The sequence below is a fragment of the Harpia harpyja genome, chromosome 8 (genome assembly GCF_026419915.1).
Source record: "Harpia harpyja isolate bHarHar1 chromosome 8, bHarHar1 primary haplotype, whole genome shotgun sequence".
NCBI lineage: Eukaryota > Metazoa > Chordata > Aves > Accipitriformes > Accipitridae > Harpia > Harpia harpyja.
The window spans coordinates 9775507-9791520 of NC_068947.1; the positions used below are offsets into that span (position 1 = coordinate 9775507).

At 38.1% G+C, this 16014-nt stretch overlaps 1 protein-coding gene across 22 annotated transcripts in view; it reads right to left on the reverse strand.

The window, feature by feature from the left end:
* CASK (calcium/calmodulin dependent serine protein kinase) overlaps positions 1–16014 on the reverse strand; it is a 245745-nt gene that overhangs the window by 190423 nt on the left and 39308 nt on the right. The window contains exon 1 of one of the 22 annotated variants that reach the window (XM_052795132.1): positions 12909–12984. The exons of 19 other annotated variants lie outside the window; for them this stretch is intronic. In XM_052795132.1, coding sequence (XP_052651092.1) covers positions 12909–12952 — 44 coding nt within the window. In that variant the 5' untranslated portion in view covers positions 12953–12984. Of the gene's footprint in view, positions 1–9696; positions 9739–10602; positions 10740–12908; positions 12985–16014 lie in introns of those variants that run through there. 2 more of the 22 variants (XM_052795142.1, XM_052795150.1) reach the window with 2 other exon arrangements.

Below are 16014 nucleotides of genomic sequence, written 5' to 3' on the forward strand. Positions count from 1 at the left end.
TTTATCTAGGAACACCAGGCACTGAATTTAAGTTAAAAAAAAAAAAAATCCTCTACAGACAGCAGAAATGAAACAGCAGAATACATTTAGAATACAGACTATTGACAACAGCTGATAGTTATTTAAATCCATAGGCAAGATTTAAAAAAGGTAAATAAAATTAACTGAGTACTGCAGAAGTCTCGTTTCTGAAGTTCTTACAGAACTACTTACAGAGTGTTAAGGGCTTTGAAAATCAGTTATGTTTCTACATTGATATGCATACATATTCACAAGAGCACGCCGTAGGTATGCAATGATATCTGGTATTCATGTTCCCTCTCCCCAGGTAAACCCTTGATATCAGTTACAGAAGAAAATCACAAGGGACACTGCTCCTTCACCTCTTGGTTCTTCAGGAGGCATGAGTGAAATGTAGAGCTATAGAAGTTTGCCATCTAACAACATTAAATAGGAGAATCCCGATTTTTTTTTAAAATTTCTCTAAAAAAACCCAAAACATTTTAAAAGCCACAACATAATCTGCCTAAATTAAGTTTCCAGTTGCTCTACGGAGAGCAAATAAGACCACTTTGGGGGAAGAAAATGGCAGTTTATGGAGTCTGTCATTCAGAATTTAAGCAGTCCTATGATACCAACAGAAAAAGCTCTCTCCTGTGCTTTCATGTATGCTGGGAAAGAAATACAGATATCACAAAGTTACCAATAAAGAGAAAATACAAATGGATGATGCTCCTTTTCTCAGAGCGTTCTACTCTTCTACTGTTTGCAAAAGTTATGTTGAAAGCTATGAAAACAAATAGAGCTGCCTATCCAGCAACAGATTAGTATCTGCTCAGACCTCCTTCGTATTACAAGAGCTTCATAGCAAGCTCTTAAAATTCTTCTCCTCTGTACGGTCATGAAGTTTGACAGAACCATGACAGTTCTTCTGTTATCCGCTTGCTGCACTCAAAACTACCGTATTGTCTAGGAATCTTTAGAAAAAGCTCCTTCAGTAATCGACTAATGTTGCCTTGTTAATGGAGGCACTTCCTATTAGCAAGAGCTATAGTTTCAGTATATGGTTTTTCCTATATATTCTACATATTTGTAACATAATTAAAAAGTTCTTCACAAAAGCTAAATGCTCAAAAAAGTAAAAATCAGAAAAAAATTAGTCACAGGTTACCAACTACAGTTCCTGGAAATGCATTATTTTCAATTTTAAGCTGACTGCTTGCCTTACAGAGAGCATCTTTCTTTGCACCTTAAGATAAACATAGGCCACACCAGAGTGGTTGAACATTACAACCGTGCCTGAAGGACAAAGTTAAATGGCCTTCACAATTCAATATAAGGTGCAAAAACATTCACACTGTATCTGAACAGAAGCCTTTCAATGCTGGCTGCTTTCCCAGGAACCTTCTTTCCCAAGAGCAACCAGAGGACAGGTTACGCATTGGACAGACTGTAGGAGCAGCAGTCTACTAACAGCTGTCAGGGCTCTCTAACCCCTTCTACAACTGTTCTGCCAAACACAGAATGGGGTATTTATAATAAAATGCTGTACTGTCTGTACAGTAGGTTTGACAGCCCTTCACCCCGGTCCCACACATAGGTATTGAAACAGGACAAGGACGCCCCCTTAAGGCAGGAACAAGTTGAGAGAGTCAAGCTGACTGCGAAAGTCAAATTCTCTAGCACATAACTATTCTCCTTCTTCACCATCTCTGCTACACTTTTATTCTTAGCTCTGCCAAGCAACAAGGGTTAAAAAACAAAACCTGATGAAGTTGCAAATCTTCACAGTTCAAACAATTATCAACAAGTTCAACCAAGATTAACACCTGCAGGATATCCAGTTCCTCTCTGGAGAACACCAATCAGTTCTGTGTTGCTTCTGGTGCTTTAAGACACAAGTACTGAACTAGATTACCTGTAAGAAATTTATTTTCATACATGAGATTTTTTTTTAAAAGCTTTTGAAATGTAAGTTCCAGGTTCTGCATGTATCTGCAGCTTTTATCACTACCTTGCCTCTATAACCATCTCTCTTCTGCTGCTAACAAGTGGCTTTTGCAAGCACTGTGCAGAATTTTAGGAAACATAGCTTAAATATTAATAAAACAATTTACGGACAAAGCGTATTTAGCCAATTAGCTATCCAGAAATTACAACAAGAAGGTTATTCCTAGATATGTAATTAGCAAAGCTGAGAATGTAATGCTTATGCATGACTTGGTACTACGATATTTATCAAGACTAAAAAATACACTCTATTTTGTATTATTTAACAATTTTGTACTGACTGCTTCTTTGCACCTAAAATACAGATCATAAGTGCTTTCATTTTATTTGAAAGCATATTTCCTGTCCTCAATGCATCAAATAACATACAGAACACAAACATACTTAAAAAAGGTATAAACATTTTAATACATGCCTTAGTGTAATTTAAATGTAATTAAGGTACCATATTGGGTCAAAACCAAATAGCACCAATTAAAAAAAAACTATTACTTAACATGAATTTGCAGCACAAGCAGAGAACTTTCCATGCTAGACAAGTATGACACAAGCAGATTATTTTGGCCAGACTTCAGTGACTCTTTCCTGTGTTCTACTGCACCTCTGGACCTTTTTCAAAAGCAGAAAACTTGGGGAGACGCCAAAAGTGACTCCAGCTGCCACCTGGACTACAGCTTGACAATTGCTTTAAGATGAACCATTATACAGGTAGTCATCAAATGAGGAAATCCTGTCCTTCCAGGCATGCACTTCTGCCAGGTTTTTTGTATTAGCATTGGCAGTTGTGTGGCCACAGGAGTGAGACAGGTAAAAATGTACCTCGGGAAAAACAACCCATCACAAAGAACTGGGCTTAGATGAGTTGGTTTTCAGTTCTCTTCTGGTCACTGGAAGGATCACGTCTTTCAGAAACATATGTTACTTCAATCAGCTTGAAACAAAGAAATGAAAGCATAAGAGTGCTTGTCAGTGTTAAAGGACAGAAGATTGTTAGCAGAACCTGACAGGTCTTAAAAACATTTGAAGAATCCTATTTGCAAAACAGGTTTGGCTTCTCTTTTATACTGACACTCTTCAATTTTACACAAATTAAAATCACAGCCACTGTTATCACTAAGATTACTCCAGCCAGAAACTTAATTATAAAAGTAAAGCTAAGACCTCACTTGTATGAAAGCAAAATTGACACCCTATGACTTCTGTCAAAAGCTAATTCACTTTTGCTTAAAGTTTAGATGCAAAGAATTAACCTATCATTCAAAACTATTTTTAAAATAGTTGAGAATCACACAATATAAAACCCTGAAACAAAACCTTTTTGCTGTTCCTACAAACAGCGATTAAAATACCCATGAAATCTTAATATGCTTTAGTATGCAATCAGATGATCATAAAAAAAAGCTCTCCAAAACAAGTATTTCATTCTCAATTAGATCATCCACACTGCACTATTGTAGTTATGCAAATTCAGAGGTTATTTTAGGCATAACACCTACCTGAAATAATCTTGCAAGTCACATGCTAAATGCGACAAAAGGAAAATAATTTTAAGTGAGCAGTATTTGGTCAATCTTCCAATATATACTACCACTTAAATAGGTTTCCTAAATGATCTCCTCAAAAACCTTCTTTTAAAGCAGAAGCAACTATTTAAAACAATCCAGTATTACTTTCCACAATTTCAGACCACCTGCATTTTCTACATTTGTTTCCACATTTGCTTTTTAATTCCAAAATGTATTTCACAGGCTGGAAGGGACCTCAGGAGGTCAGCCAGTCCAACATTCCTGCTCAAGCAGGGCCACCTGCAGCACGTTGCCCAGGACTGTGTCCAGGTGGCTTTTGAACATCTCCAAGGATGGAGACTCCACAACCTCTCTGGGCAACCTGTGCCAGGGCTCAGTCCCCCCCACAGTGAAAAAATGTTTCCTGGTGTTCAGACGGAGCCCCTTGTATTTCAGTTTGTGTCCACTGCCTCTGGTCCTGTCACTGGGCACCACTGGGAAGAGCCTGGCTCCATTTTCTTTGCACCCTCCCTTCAGGTATTTGTACGCATCAGTGAGATCCCTCCTGAGCCTTCCCTTCTCCAGGCTAAACAGTCCCAGCTCTCTCAGCCTTTCCTCACAGGACACATGTGCCAGTCCCTTCATCATCTTAGCGGTGGCCCTTTGCTGGACTCTCTCCAGTATGTCCATGTCTTTCTTGTACTGGGGAGCCCAGAACTGGTCCCAGCACTCTGGCTGTGGCCTCACCAGTGCTGAGTAGGGGGCAAGGATCACATCCCTTGAACTGCTGGTAACACTCCTCCTAAGGCAGCCCAGGGTACCGTTAGCCCTTCTTTGCAGCAAGGGCACATTTCTGATTTGTGTGCAACTTTGTGTCCATCAGGACCCACACAGGGCCTTTTCTGCAAAGTGCTTTCCAGCTGGTCAGCCCCAGCATGTACTGGCGCGATGGGTTGTTCCTCCCCACCTGCTGGACCTTGCACAGTTCCCCTTGTTGAACTTCATGAGGTTCCTGAAAGCCCATTGCTCCAGCCTGTCAAGGTCCCTCTGTATGGCAACACAACCCTTTGGTTTATCAGCCACTCCTCCTAGTTTGGCATCATCTGCAAATTTGCTGAGGGTACACTCTGCCCCACCGCCCAGATTGTTAATGAAGACGTTGAAGAGGACTGGGTCCAGTATTGACCCCTGGGGTACACTGCTAGTTTCTGGCATCCATGTAGACTTTGTGCCACTGATGAGCACCCTCTTCAATCCACCTCACTGTCTGCTCAACCAGCCCATACTCCTTTAGTTTCTCTCTGAGGATCTTATGGGAGACAGTGTCAAAGGCCTTCCTGAAGTCTACACAGACAATATCCACTGCTGTCCTTCATCCACCAGGCCAGTTGTCTCACCCTGGAAGATTCTCAAGTTGGTCAAGCATGACTTCCCCTTGGTAAATCCATGCTGACTACTCATGTAGCATCCTTATTTAATTCAGACCGATTTCCAATCCTTTACATAATCCATCACATTATCTTCATAAAAAATGAATGCAAACTGACAAAAAAGACCAGTAACACTACAGTATTTATACTACACAAAGCACTGTACATTAAACTACAGTGTTTTTTCTTCTGCTATTACAGAACAACCCAACTACACATTGAGTCATCTCTTCACATGTGTGTTGATGTCACTCATAATCAGGTTTGTGTGAGTCTTGACACACATCACAGCCAACATCTGGAATGTCACAAATCAAAAGCAGTTTGTCAAAAGTCATCTCTCATACTGGCGCAATTCAGTCGCACGCACACACAAAGGGCACAGAACAGTTTCCCTGGAGAAATCAGAATAAGCTACCATCCCTATCAATTTTTCCAGATGGGAACCCTCCCAGTAAAAGTTACCATATTTATGTCTGTTAAGATAAACTTCAAGGTAAACAGAAACAAATCTGTAGTCTCTTTTCAAGATCTAGCCTGGATAGCACAGGAGGGTGCACTGAGCTATGTGAAGTCCAATATCCCAGGAAAAGGAGATCCAGTTTGAAAGTTCTTCCTTAAAACTATAAAAGCAGACAAGAGCAGTTTCAAAGGTTTTTATGTTAGAGGTAACAAATATCTGCATTCCGAGGTGTCACTTTCATTCCCCATTGGGTGTGATAAACCCATCCCAGGTGGTGCCTGATAAACCAAAAGTACCAGACGCTGCAGCTGAGCCAATAACTACCACTAGACCCATACGTAATCCACCAGCAATATCCCTGACTTTGGAATAGACTGTCTTTTGTCAGTGTTTCTCAGGGCCAAATAAAGGTGTCTTAACCGCCAGATCTGGCCGTCAGCATACCAGTTGGCTATCCTGGTTTACTTTGGCCTAAAAGCTGTCAGTTTACTGCCTCACTTTTCTCCACGTTACATTTCAGAAGTTTGAAGCAGCTAACCCACAGAGCAGCACAGGCCTTCAACCTGCCCACTGCCACACAGAGGACCTGGAGCACAGGTACACTGCCCTTGAGCAAACCTGCTATGTGCTGAATGCCCCCCCAAGGCAAACACACACCCCACACAACAGTTTCATTTAAATAAAAAGAAAAAAAAAAAAAAAAAGAAAAAAAAAATCACACTCTGGTAATGCAAGACAGTGCACAGGATTGCCTTTAAGTGAAGGGCAAACTCTCTATAAATAGAGCATTAATAATGAAACTTTCACCTTTGTTTTTCTGATTTGAGATATGACCAAAACGTGATGAGGTTTAAATCAGTCCAAGCTAACCAAGTCAAACCCATGTGCTTTCCCTCTTTGGAAAGCAGAGCTACGGTGAAGGTAGTACTGGAAGATACTGCCTAAGTTGGTTATCCCTGCCCTTTCCCACCTCCTTCAGAGTAGCAATAGGTCCCTACCTTTAAATGATAGTCGGATACCTAAAGCAATACAACGACTGCCCAACCCGACACCCCTCATACTTTATTACCACTGCAACCACACGCTCTTAAATGTTTCAGTAAATCAATTTGTATCAAAACTTTGGTACCATATATATCTGAAAAGAAAGACAACCTAAGAGATAAAACCACTTGTCAAATTCACTAGGACAGCTAAAGATGAACATTCTGCAACACCTCTCCTGTAAAAAAATTCAGAAAATTACAAATTATGTACCAGACCACAAGTCTACATTAGCAAGAGGTGCAGTGCAATAGGAATTGGTTGGTAGAGTGAAAGAGTATTGAGAATCCAAACGTTCACACTGAAAGTGGTTTCAGAATTTTTGCTCTGAACTATCTCTAGTGTGGTCCCATGGACTAAAGACCCATTAGTAGTTGGAAAGCATTATGTTCACCTTCAGAGTGCATTATTCAGTTTAGTTTAATTCAAAAAGAATTCAGTTCAGACACTCTGAGATCACTCTACCATATGAAATGCAGCAAAGCATGTTAAGGTTGGATGATCAAGAGACTTAATTCAAAAGAGCACTCATGACCTGAAATAAAACACCAATGGAGACACACCCATATTGCAGGTCCACTGATTTAAAAAACATTTTTCTGTTACAAAGAAATCTAAAACTCACATTGGAAATATGGAAAAAATATATCACATACTTTAAAACAACCTACACTGCAAACAGAAAGGGATTTACAGTGTTGTATCTTTCTTGCACATTTGTTCTTGGGGAAAGCGTATGCTAATTTTCATGTACTAGACTGGTAAATTCTGAAGTGTTTAAAAATGTTTTGACAAAGTCCAGTGAAGTAGTATGGCTTACACAGTTCTGATAAAGCCCCATGTTAAGAGCCATCCTCTTCTCTCAAACACCATTAAGAGTTAAACTATGATATATATTGATGTGACCTGGAAACACTAAGTCATATGATTGTGAGGCAGACATCTGGAAAAAAACAACAAAAAACCCCAGAAAAAAATATGAGACAATTGAAAAATTTTAACATATAATAAAAATTTGTTTCCCTTTGAAGAATTAATATAAGAAGTGACTAGGGAGTTAAATATGCTCTATCTCAAATTTATTTACATCACCTAATTTATCTCTTGATTTTCCCTTTTTTTCCACAGAATTCACAAGGGGAACACTAAATTAACTTTAACATGCTGCTTTTGCAGCAGTCTTCTAAAGATACTCTACCAAGAGATGCACCATGTAATCTATGGGCAGAAATACTGTTACACTCTTTTTCACATCTTCACTGTTACTAGACCTCAAGAGATCATATCTGGTTTTCTGTACTCCGACTTTTGTACATGTACTTAATTTTTTGCTATTTTATGGTTTGTGTTTTTTGGTGGAGTTTGTTTTGTTTTGTTTTTTTCTAATTAATTCTGACTGGCTCTCCACCTCTCCCCCCTGTAATCACACTAACCTGCATGTTAGATGATTTGGGAAAACAATATTTAAAATACTTACCCATACTGTACCTGCCACAGATAATCTGCTATACATTCTGGAACACTACATTTGTAATTGCAAGCAATAATTAAAGTGTTTATTTCAGCTAATAATTTTGTACATTCAAATGTAAAAGTTAGAAATTGACCTTTGAACTGCTGAACAGCCAAATAAGAGAGAACCAAAGACCCATTCCTGGACTCTAGGTCAAGCAACACTACCTGGCTCATATATGCTTTGTTCACAGCTAGCCAGCTCTACAGAAGTTTTTTTTTTTTTTGAAAGAGGCAGTGGGAGCAATCAAAAACTAAGCCACGGAGAGAGTTAACAACCATGCAATTTAAACATCGGATTTTATATTTGAGCTTATTTACTGGCTATTTTTTAGGATCACAGGTAAACGCCCTAAAGCAGAATATATACAGTTGGACCATCTAGAGGGCAAGATGCCTGCAAGTTATATGAAATCTATTCACATTTACTGTAGCAATGTTAAAAAATAGATATATTAAGATAATTTCTTTTACTGGCTCACATTCTTACTGTTCGTTAATAATGGTACTATGTTAGTAACCAATACAGAAAGAATTTTCAAAAAAATTACACTTTAAAAGGTTAGTGGAATTTATTTAGCTGTACTCTACAAAAGATCATAGATGTTTTGGTCCCAGACATTGCTGCTCAAGTTACAGACTTAATCTGCTTTTTTTTCTTCCCAGTCCACATCAGGATCTGTAAGAATCTGCTACCAGCAGAGGAGATGTTTCAGCTAGGATGCAACTTAAATACATTCCGCAAAACCAACGAAATCAGCATACAACTCATTATGTTCCTCAGTTTGAAAGGTCAGACCCCAAAGCAAACGGCAAGCTACTGTAACCAGTGCTCAGAACAAAACCAAGTTATTGTATTGAATACTTGATCAGCTTTGAAATGCATAGGTATGTACAGATAATACTAGTAACACAGTAATGTTAGAATGTTGGAAATTTAAACCACAGTTCTGTTTTGTTAATAAAATCAATACGGTAAGTTTGCTAGGTATAACATTTCTCAACTTATTCATAAGCACAAGTACCAGCAAGGCAGCACAGTTTTTAGTAAAAATGAAGCAACTCACTGAAAGGATTTGTTATAGTGAAAATACCAACACTAAGTTAACTGCAAACATCCTTGAGATACATTATATTTAGTTCTATGTATTTGGAAAAGACAATACAGAATTGTATTTGAACAAGGGGTAACTCAATTTACCCAAAGTATTTTAACTGCAGGAGTAAAGTAAGCCATAATCCAGAAATGGTAAAATCTACTAAACACCTGTATATCTGAATTATAGTCTTACTATTTATCTGAATGATAGCCTTACTGTTACCAATATTAAAGAAATCAAGCAAATACTTCTAGCAATAGTGTAATATGTTTAGACCATAACAGCTATGAAAGAATAGTGTTTGTAGGAAGAAGTTATTTAAGTTCTACTCGTACAGGTTTAAAAAAGCATTCAGACAATGCTTCCTCTAATGAGTTCTGACAGTAGAATTTAATGTAACTCTAATCCCATAACAACATGCATTTTACTGATTGCACTCCAATTTTGTTAGAATATTTTTGCATGAACAAGCAGTTATTCTAACCATATTAAATTCCCCAAACACACACAAAGTGTAAGGCCAGAATACTTGTTCCAACTAGTAAAATTCTAGGCAACCAATAGTTTTGTCTCAGAAACAGAATTAAGTAGCTCTCATTAAGTCTCAAAATTTCATAGACAGGAATGATTACCTCAAACGACACAAAGCAGGGCACTCTCTCCTCTGGTTCAGTTTTAACCATCTGTCAGTGACATGGACATGCTAGAAAAGCTACACACTGTTACAAAACAGAAGTTTAGATAACCATAGTCTGTGTATCTAAATAAGATGCTACTCTTAATGGCCATGACAAAATAAAGCCCCTTGCAGAGCAAAGTACTTTAATTTGAAACACATTTAAAACTAAATACATAGAACTAAGTTCTGCACATATTCCTTATGGTCACCATATTTTTAACTTAATGTTATTTCATTACTTGAACCACTGTAGAATGTCTGTACACACAGAACACAGCTCTTCAACACAAAAATGTGTATTAGTTGGGGGGGGGGGGGGGGGGGCGGGACAGACTGAATGTTGTCTATGTTTGAGGGGGTTTGTTTTGTTGTGGGGTTTGTTTGTTTTGGTTTTGTTGTGGGTTTTTTTGGTTTGGTTTGGTTTTGTTGTGGGTTTTCTGTTTGAATGTTTTTAAACACTAACATTTAGGTCACAGTTCATGCACAGGAGTATTATAAAAAGCACTTTTAATCGTGCTTTTAGAAAAGCATTTCAGTGTTACTTTAAGATGTATTTTAGCTGTTGGAGAAGATGTATGGAGATGAGTTTATTATAATATACAGTAGTAGTACAGCAATTTTTACAGCATGCAATAAAGAAAGTTACCTGGGAAACGTAAAGGAATTCCACAGGTACTTTAATGATTGTTAGCTGTTTGGTACATATTCGCATCTACTTTTATGCAGTATCTCAAATTATTCTTCAGTTTTGAACAGAAAGATTAACAGATCCATAAGGAATATAACTAAAGCAGTTACAAGTAAAGTTATAAAAAAGAAAAATCCAGAGTTAAGAAAGTTGTCATTGTGTCTAACTTACATCATTGTGCTTGCAATCAAAAACAGTAGTACTGTTGTTTTATATTAAAGAATCACTGCTCACTGGTAGCTGAATTGGAAACTATTTCATTTCTGTTTTCACTTAATTGAAAATGGTCTGGTCATTCATAAGTAGCATCTGCTCAGGCCACAACCTTGGGTTTAGAGAACCTTAAACAAAAGAAATGAAACCACTAAAATTACTGTTCAAGCACTGTGCTATAGAAGCATTACTGCATGCAGGATAAACTCACTTAAACAATGCCCATATTAACAAGTTACACCATTTCCAAAACAATAGAACCTGATTAATTATAATACTCATTTGCCTCTGCTAGTGATGTTCCTGTCATGAACACCTCTTACATGTGTATTTCGTACACAGATCACATTGATGAAATACATCAGTTCGGGGAAACATATAAAGCAAACACCACATAGTCCTATGTTTCTTGGACAAGTTCAAGCCTCACAAAATATCTAATATGGTTCAATTTTAAGTACACAGAGTTCGCAAGACAATGCAAGAAAGCAATGACAAACGTTAGTTTTTCTCCATAATGTTCTAAGATGAACCTTCTGACAAATTTGTATTTGACATTTTTCAATGAGACTATTAGATACCCTATAAATTATGTTTACATGCATACAGAGTACATACTACAGAACACAACTCTGGAATACTGTGCATGGTGATATCAATGTAGAGCCAAGCCTGAGAAATTTGTATCTTTTTTATTTCTCACTCGTCTTACAGTAAAAGAAAATTAAAGTTCTAGGTAAAATGCCCAAATAATATATTCTCTAATTATTAGTGAAACTAATTTCTTTATTTCACTCTGTATTTGCAAAAGCAGTACTTTTCAGGATTGGGAGGGGGAATGTGCTCATGAAATTAATTGTCTTTATGTACTGATAATAAAAGTCTTTGCCACAATTATGTTACAAAACAGTTTTGTTATAGAATAATAGAATTTTTGATATCATGGCTGGCATTAAGACTATAGCCATCTCCTTAAACCCCAAACAAATTATGTTCAGAGGAAATGCATGCATGCATTAATAACACTCTTTGCACAAAGGAACACAGATAAAAACCCCAACTTTTCCCAAATTGTTATTTGCTGCCACACTATTTTTCAGCTCACAAACATAACGAGATACTATTAGTTTCCCAGCTGTTAGTTTCAGTAACCTTGTTTGAAAATTAAAGTTCTGTGTGGCTGGGTTGCAAATCAGAAACATGCCTAATGACCAAAGCGGTCAATACTTCTAAGCAAGTGGCTACTACAACTAATTCAAGTATTAGGTACAAAAGCAATACCAGCTTATAGACAGCATATAACTGACAGGTTTCAATACTACTGGCAGTTAAACAGAAATCTTGGCACTGTTAAACAAGAAGCTGCTTCGTCTCTCATGAAACTCCTCCCTCCATTTGTCACTGTACTGTGCAGAAAACAAGACATGCTGCTTTGCATAAAACAATTACAGTGTACAGTATATCATCTCAAATAAATATCTTGGGTTTTTGTTTTTACAGATAATGCATAATAGAGAACAATTTGGATGCACTTTAGCCACTTCTATATATGTATGTATACTCATTTTAAGTAGATTCAGAAATGAATCTAAATGTACATTCTTTAAAGACCTAATTATTCATCAAATGCCTACAAGATCATTTAAATGAGAGAAACAGCACCATGCTCTCCTGAAAAAGATTTTTAAATTCTATCTCTCGGTAAGAAAATTATTTCAATCTGATCCCCCATCACCTTAATACTTCTCTAAAAAATTAAATTAGGTATCTATAACAGTCCAGGTGATCTGTGGTCTCCCATTCTAGTGTAGCAAATTTTGAGGACATTCTTTCCAATTATGTTATTTGTGCCCTAAATTGGGACACATGCTCAAGTATAATTTAACTAGGGGTAGGGTATTTTATGTTTACTCTTCTGAGTAGCAAGTTTGGAGCAAGTGATCCTTTATGCTTTTTTACATACCAAATTTTTACTTATGTCTTTTTCAACCACGGGGGAAATGATAAATTATATCAATTGTGATGTGTTAAGTGTGGTGTACTCAGAAAAAACCAGAATACTCCTTGGATATTTGACGATCAACTTATTCATCTAATTACTGAGGTAGCACAAGCATGCTGTTAACTCTTGAAGATTTCAGAAGAGCTAAAATCACTAGATGGATCCAGCCCCCTCCCTCTTTTCCCATGACTATAATTTTACTTCTTTTCTTATTTACTTTCACCATTGAAAAAAGGTCCATTTAAAAAGTGAGCTTACTCACCAGGTGGGTCTCCCAGACATACACAGCTCTCGCTGTAAAGCCATACAGAAGCCTGTTAAGCGGCCTGCTGCCAAGGACTGGCTTTAGATCTATTTATAGCATAAACATGGTGAAGGCCAGATAAGTCTTATTAGCCTATTTAGCAACTATTTGAAGATTTGTTTATTTCAGATGCAATAACTTAAAAATAACTGCATAAGCTTCAGTTTCTTCAGAACATTTTAAAGCTTAAGCAACACCCTATAAAGTTTGTTACCAACACTACTCTTGAAAGCACTTCACACCTTTAATAACTACAGAGTATGTTACATTAAAGGATGTCATGAATTCAAAAAAACTGAACAATCACAGCAAACAAGCCATTCATTACATCACTTTCAAGTAAAAGCCTGTATATGGATACTAAATCTGCAAGACAAATTCAAGAACTAATAGCTTTTTGTAACTGGATTTAAATAAGCTAATTTTGGTCTTTGGCACTGGGTCTTAGTAACAGGAGAGAGGATTAAAATCACAGACCCATGTGGCTAAAACAGAAGAGTAAACATTACTGCTGCACAGATGCCATTGCAGGCAGAAAGATGTAACTCAGAAAAAGAAGAGAAGAATGTGATGAAAAGATTAAAAAAAAAAAAGAATCTGAACTCAGTGTGTGCAATGGGGTGAAAAGGAAGATACTTGAGGAGCATGCCAAAAAAAAAGCAAAGAAAGCTCTATTAGAATCACTTATGGCCACATTAGTGTAAATCAAAGTCTTAAGAAAAAACTTCCTCTCAGGAAACACAAATTGATTCACAATTAAGAAAGAAAAGAAAAAAAGAAAAACAAACAACCAAGAAAAGAACAAGCACAATTGACAACTATTTATGAACTGCAAGCAGTTGGGCACATTTTGTTACAGGAAATAAAACAATTGATGATGAACCAACTTTACTATGTCTCACTTTCAATGTGAGGTGTATCTTAGTATAACATACCACTGATTTACATTTCTGTTTAAATTCCACTATCACTTTAAGAGGAGGGAAGGGGAAATCAACTTCACAATTAAACAAAATTAAATAATAGTTTTAAGTTAAGCTCATTTTTTTCCAGTCCTGTGCAGAAGGATATTCACTTCTGGTTTAGTAAAGGTGGTCCAATGACCTAGTCAAATGTCTACATTAATTTAGCGGAGACTGAAGCACAAAAAAGAACTACCTTGTACCCAGGTGTTTCACCTACTGTTATTATCTCCTTTCTCTACAGAAGTCCACATGGAAAACCTATGAGGAACATGCATGTACGTTCATGTTTCTCTGACAGATGCAGTGAAAGACTACCTTTAAAAAACATTCCACTTCTTGCTTCTGTTTACAATGCAAAATGAGAGGAGGCTGTGAAGCCACGAAAACTTTTAACAATAATTAGGTTTACTAGCACATAACTCCACGCAAACCTTGTCCATGCTCACAGCTTCAATTATAACAAACGTTAACTGGACTGTGGTGTTCAGAAGGGGGAAAATATCAGGATCCTTCTTAGCTGTAGCTCTATTGTCTTACACCCTTTTAAAGAATGATTTATTTCAGTTCTGTTACTAGCTTTACAGAGCTAAACACAATAGCACCACACTGTGGGAGAAAGCATCGTCATACATGCATAGTGAATGAGGCAGCAATTAGGAATTGAGGCATCATTAGAAATGTTTCCAAATGTTTTGTTAGTTGTGTATGCCCCCCAGGTTTAGAAGGATATGAGGTCTGGAATGCTGTCTAATAACTTTCAGTACTAAATGAAAGATCCAACTTAAGATGACAAACTTAAAGGTATATTACAGCCAGATTTTCAACATATTTCTGATCACAGCAAACCTGAGCATGTAGAACTGTGCATCCCATTCCCACTATTTTTATAAACTGTGAGATTTTGAATATAGTATCAGAGGCCATTCCACGCTCAGAAACATCAAAAGCAGCTGCCACATGCAAACCTGGGTTGGATCCAATTAAAACCTCAAGCCTTCAGCCTATGCTGAGGAAACTTGCCACAGAGCTTATAAAAAACACGAGATGTACCATCTATTTCTCTAAATCATGTACACAGAATCAAGAGTGGTTGAGGTTAAAAGGAACCTCTGGAGGTCATCTGGTCCACGCCCCTGCTCAAGCAGGGCCACCTAGAGTAAGCTGCGGAGGACCATGGGCTTTTAAATATCTCCAAGGATGGAGACTCCACAACCTCTGACTAATCTGTGCCGGTGCTTGGCCATCCTCAGAGTAAAAAAAAAAAACTGTTTCCTGATGTTCAGACAGAGCCTCCTGTGTTTCAGTTTGCACCCGTTGCCTTTCTCACCTCCCTCCACCTCCTGGTAACAGTCCTCCTTAGGCAGCCGAGGATACCATCAGCCCTTCTTTGTGGCAAGGGCACATTGCTGCCTCATGTTCAACTTGGTGTCCACCAGGACCCCCACAGGGCCTTTTCTGCAAAAATCCTTTCCAGTTGGTCAGCCCCCAGCATGTACTGGTACATGGCGTTTTTTCTCCTCACCTGCAGGACCTTGCACACTTCCCCTTGTTGAACTTCATGAGGTTCCTGTCAGCCCGTTTCTCCAGCCTGTCAGGGACTCTCTGGCTGGCAGCATGACCCTTTGGTTTGTCAGCCACTCCTCCCAGTTTGGCATCATCTACAACTTTGCTGAGGGTTCCCTCGGCCCCATCAGCCAGGTCATTAATGAAGATGTTGAAGACGATCGGACCCAGTATTGACCCTGGGGTACAATGGTAGTTACTGGCCTCCAACTAGACTTCAGGCCACTGGTGAGCACCCTCTGGGGCCCAGCTGTTCAGCCAGTTTTCAATGCAGCTCACTGTCTGCTCATCCAACCCATACTCCATCTTCTTTTTGAGATCTTACGGGAGACAATGTCAAAGGCCTTCCTGAAGTCTAGGTAGACAATATCTAGAATGAGTGGCATTCCTCAGGGGTTGGTATTGGGACCGGTGCTGTTTAACATCTTTGTTGGTGACATGGACAGTTGTGTGCACCCTCAGCAAATTTGCCGACAACATCAAGCCGTGTGGTGCGGTTGACATGCTGAGGGGAAGGGATGCCATCCAGAGGGACC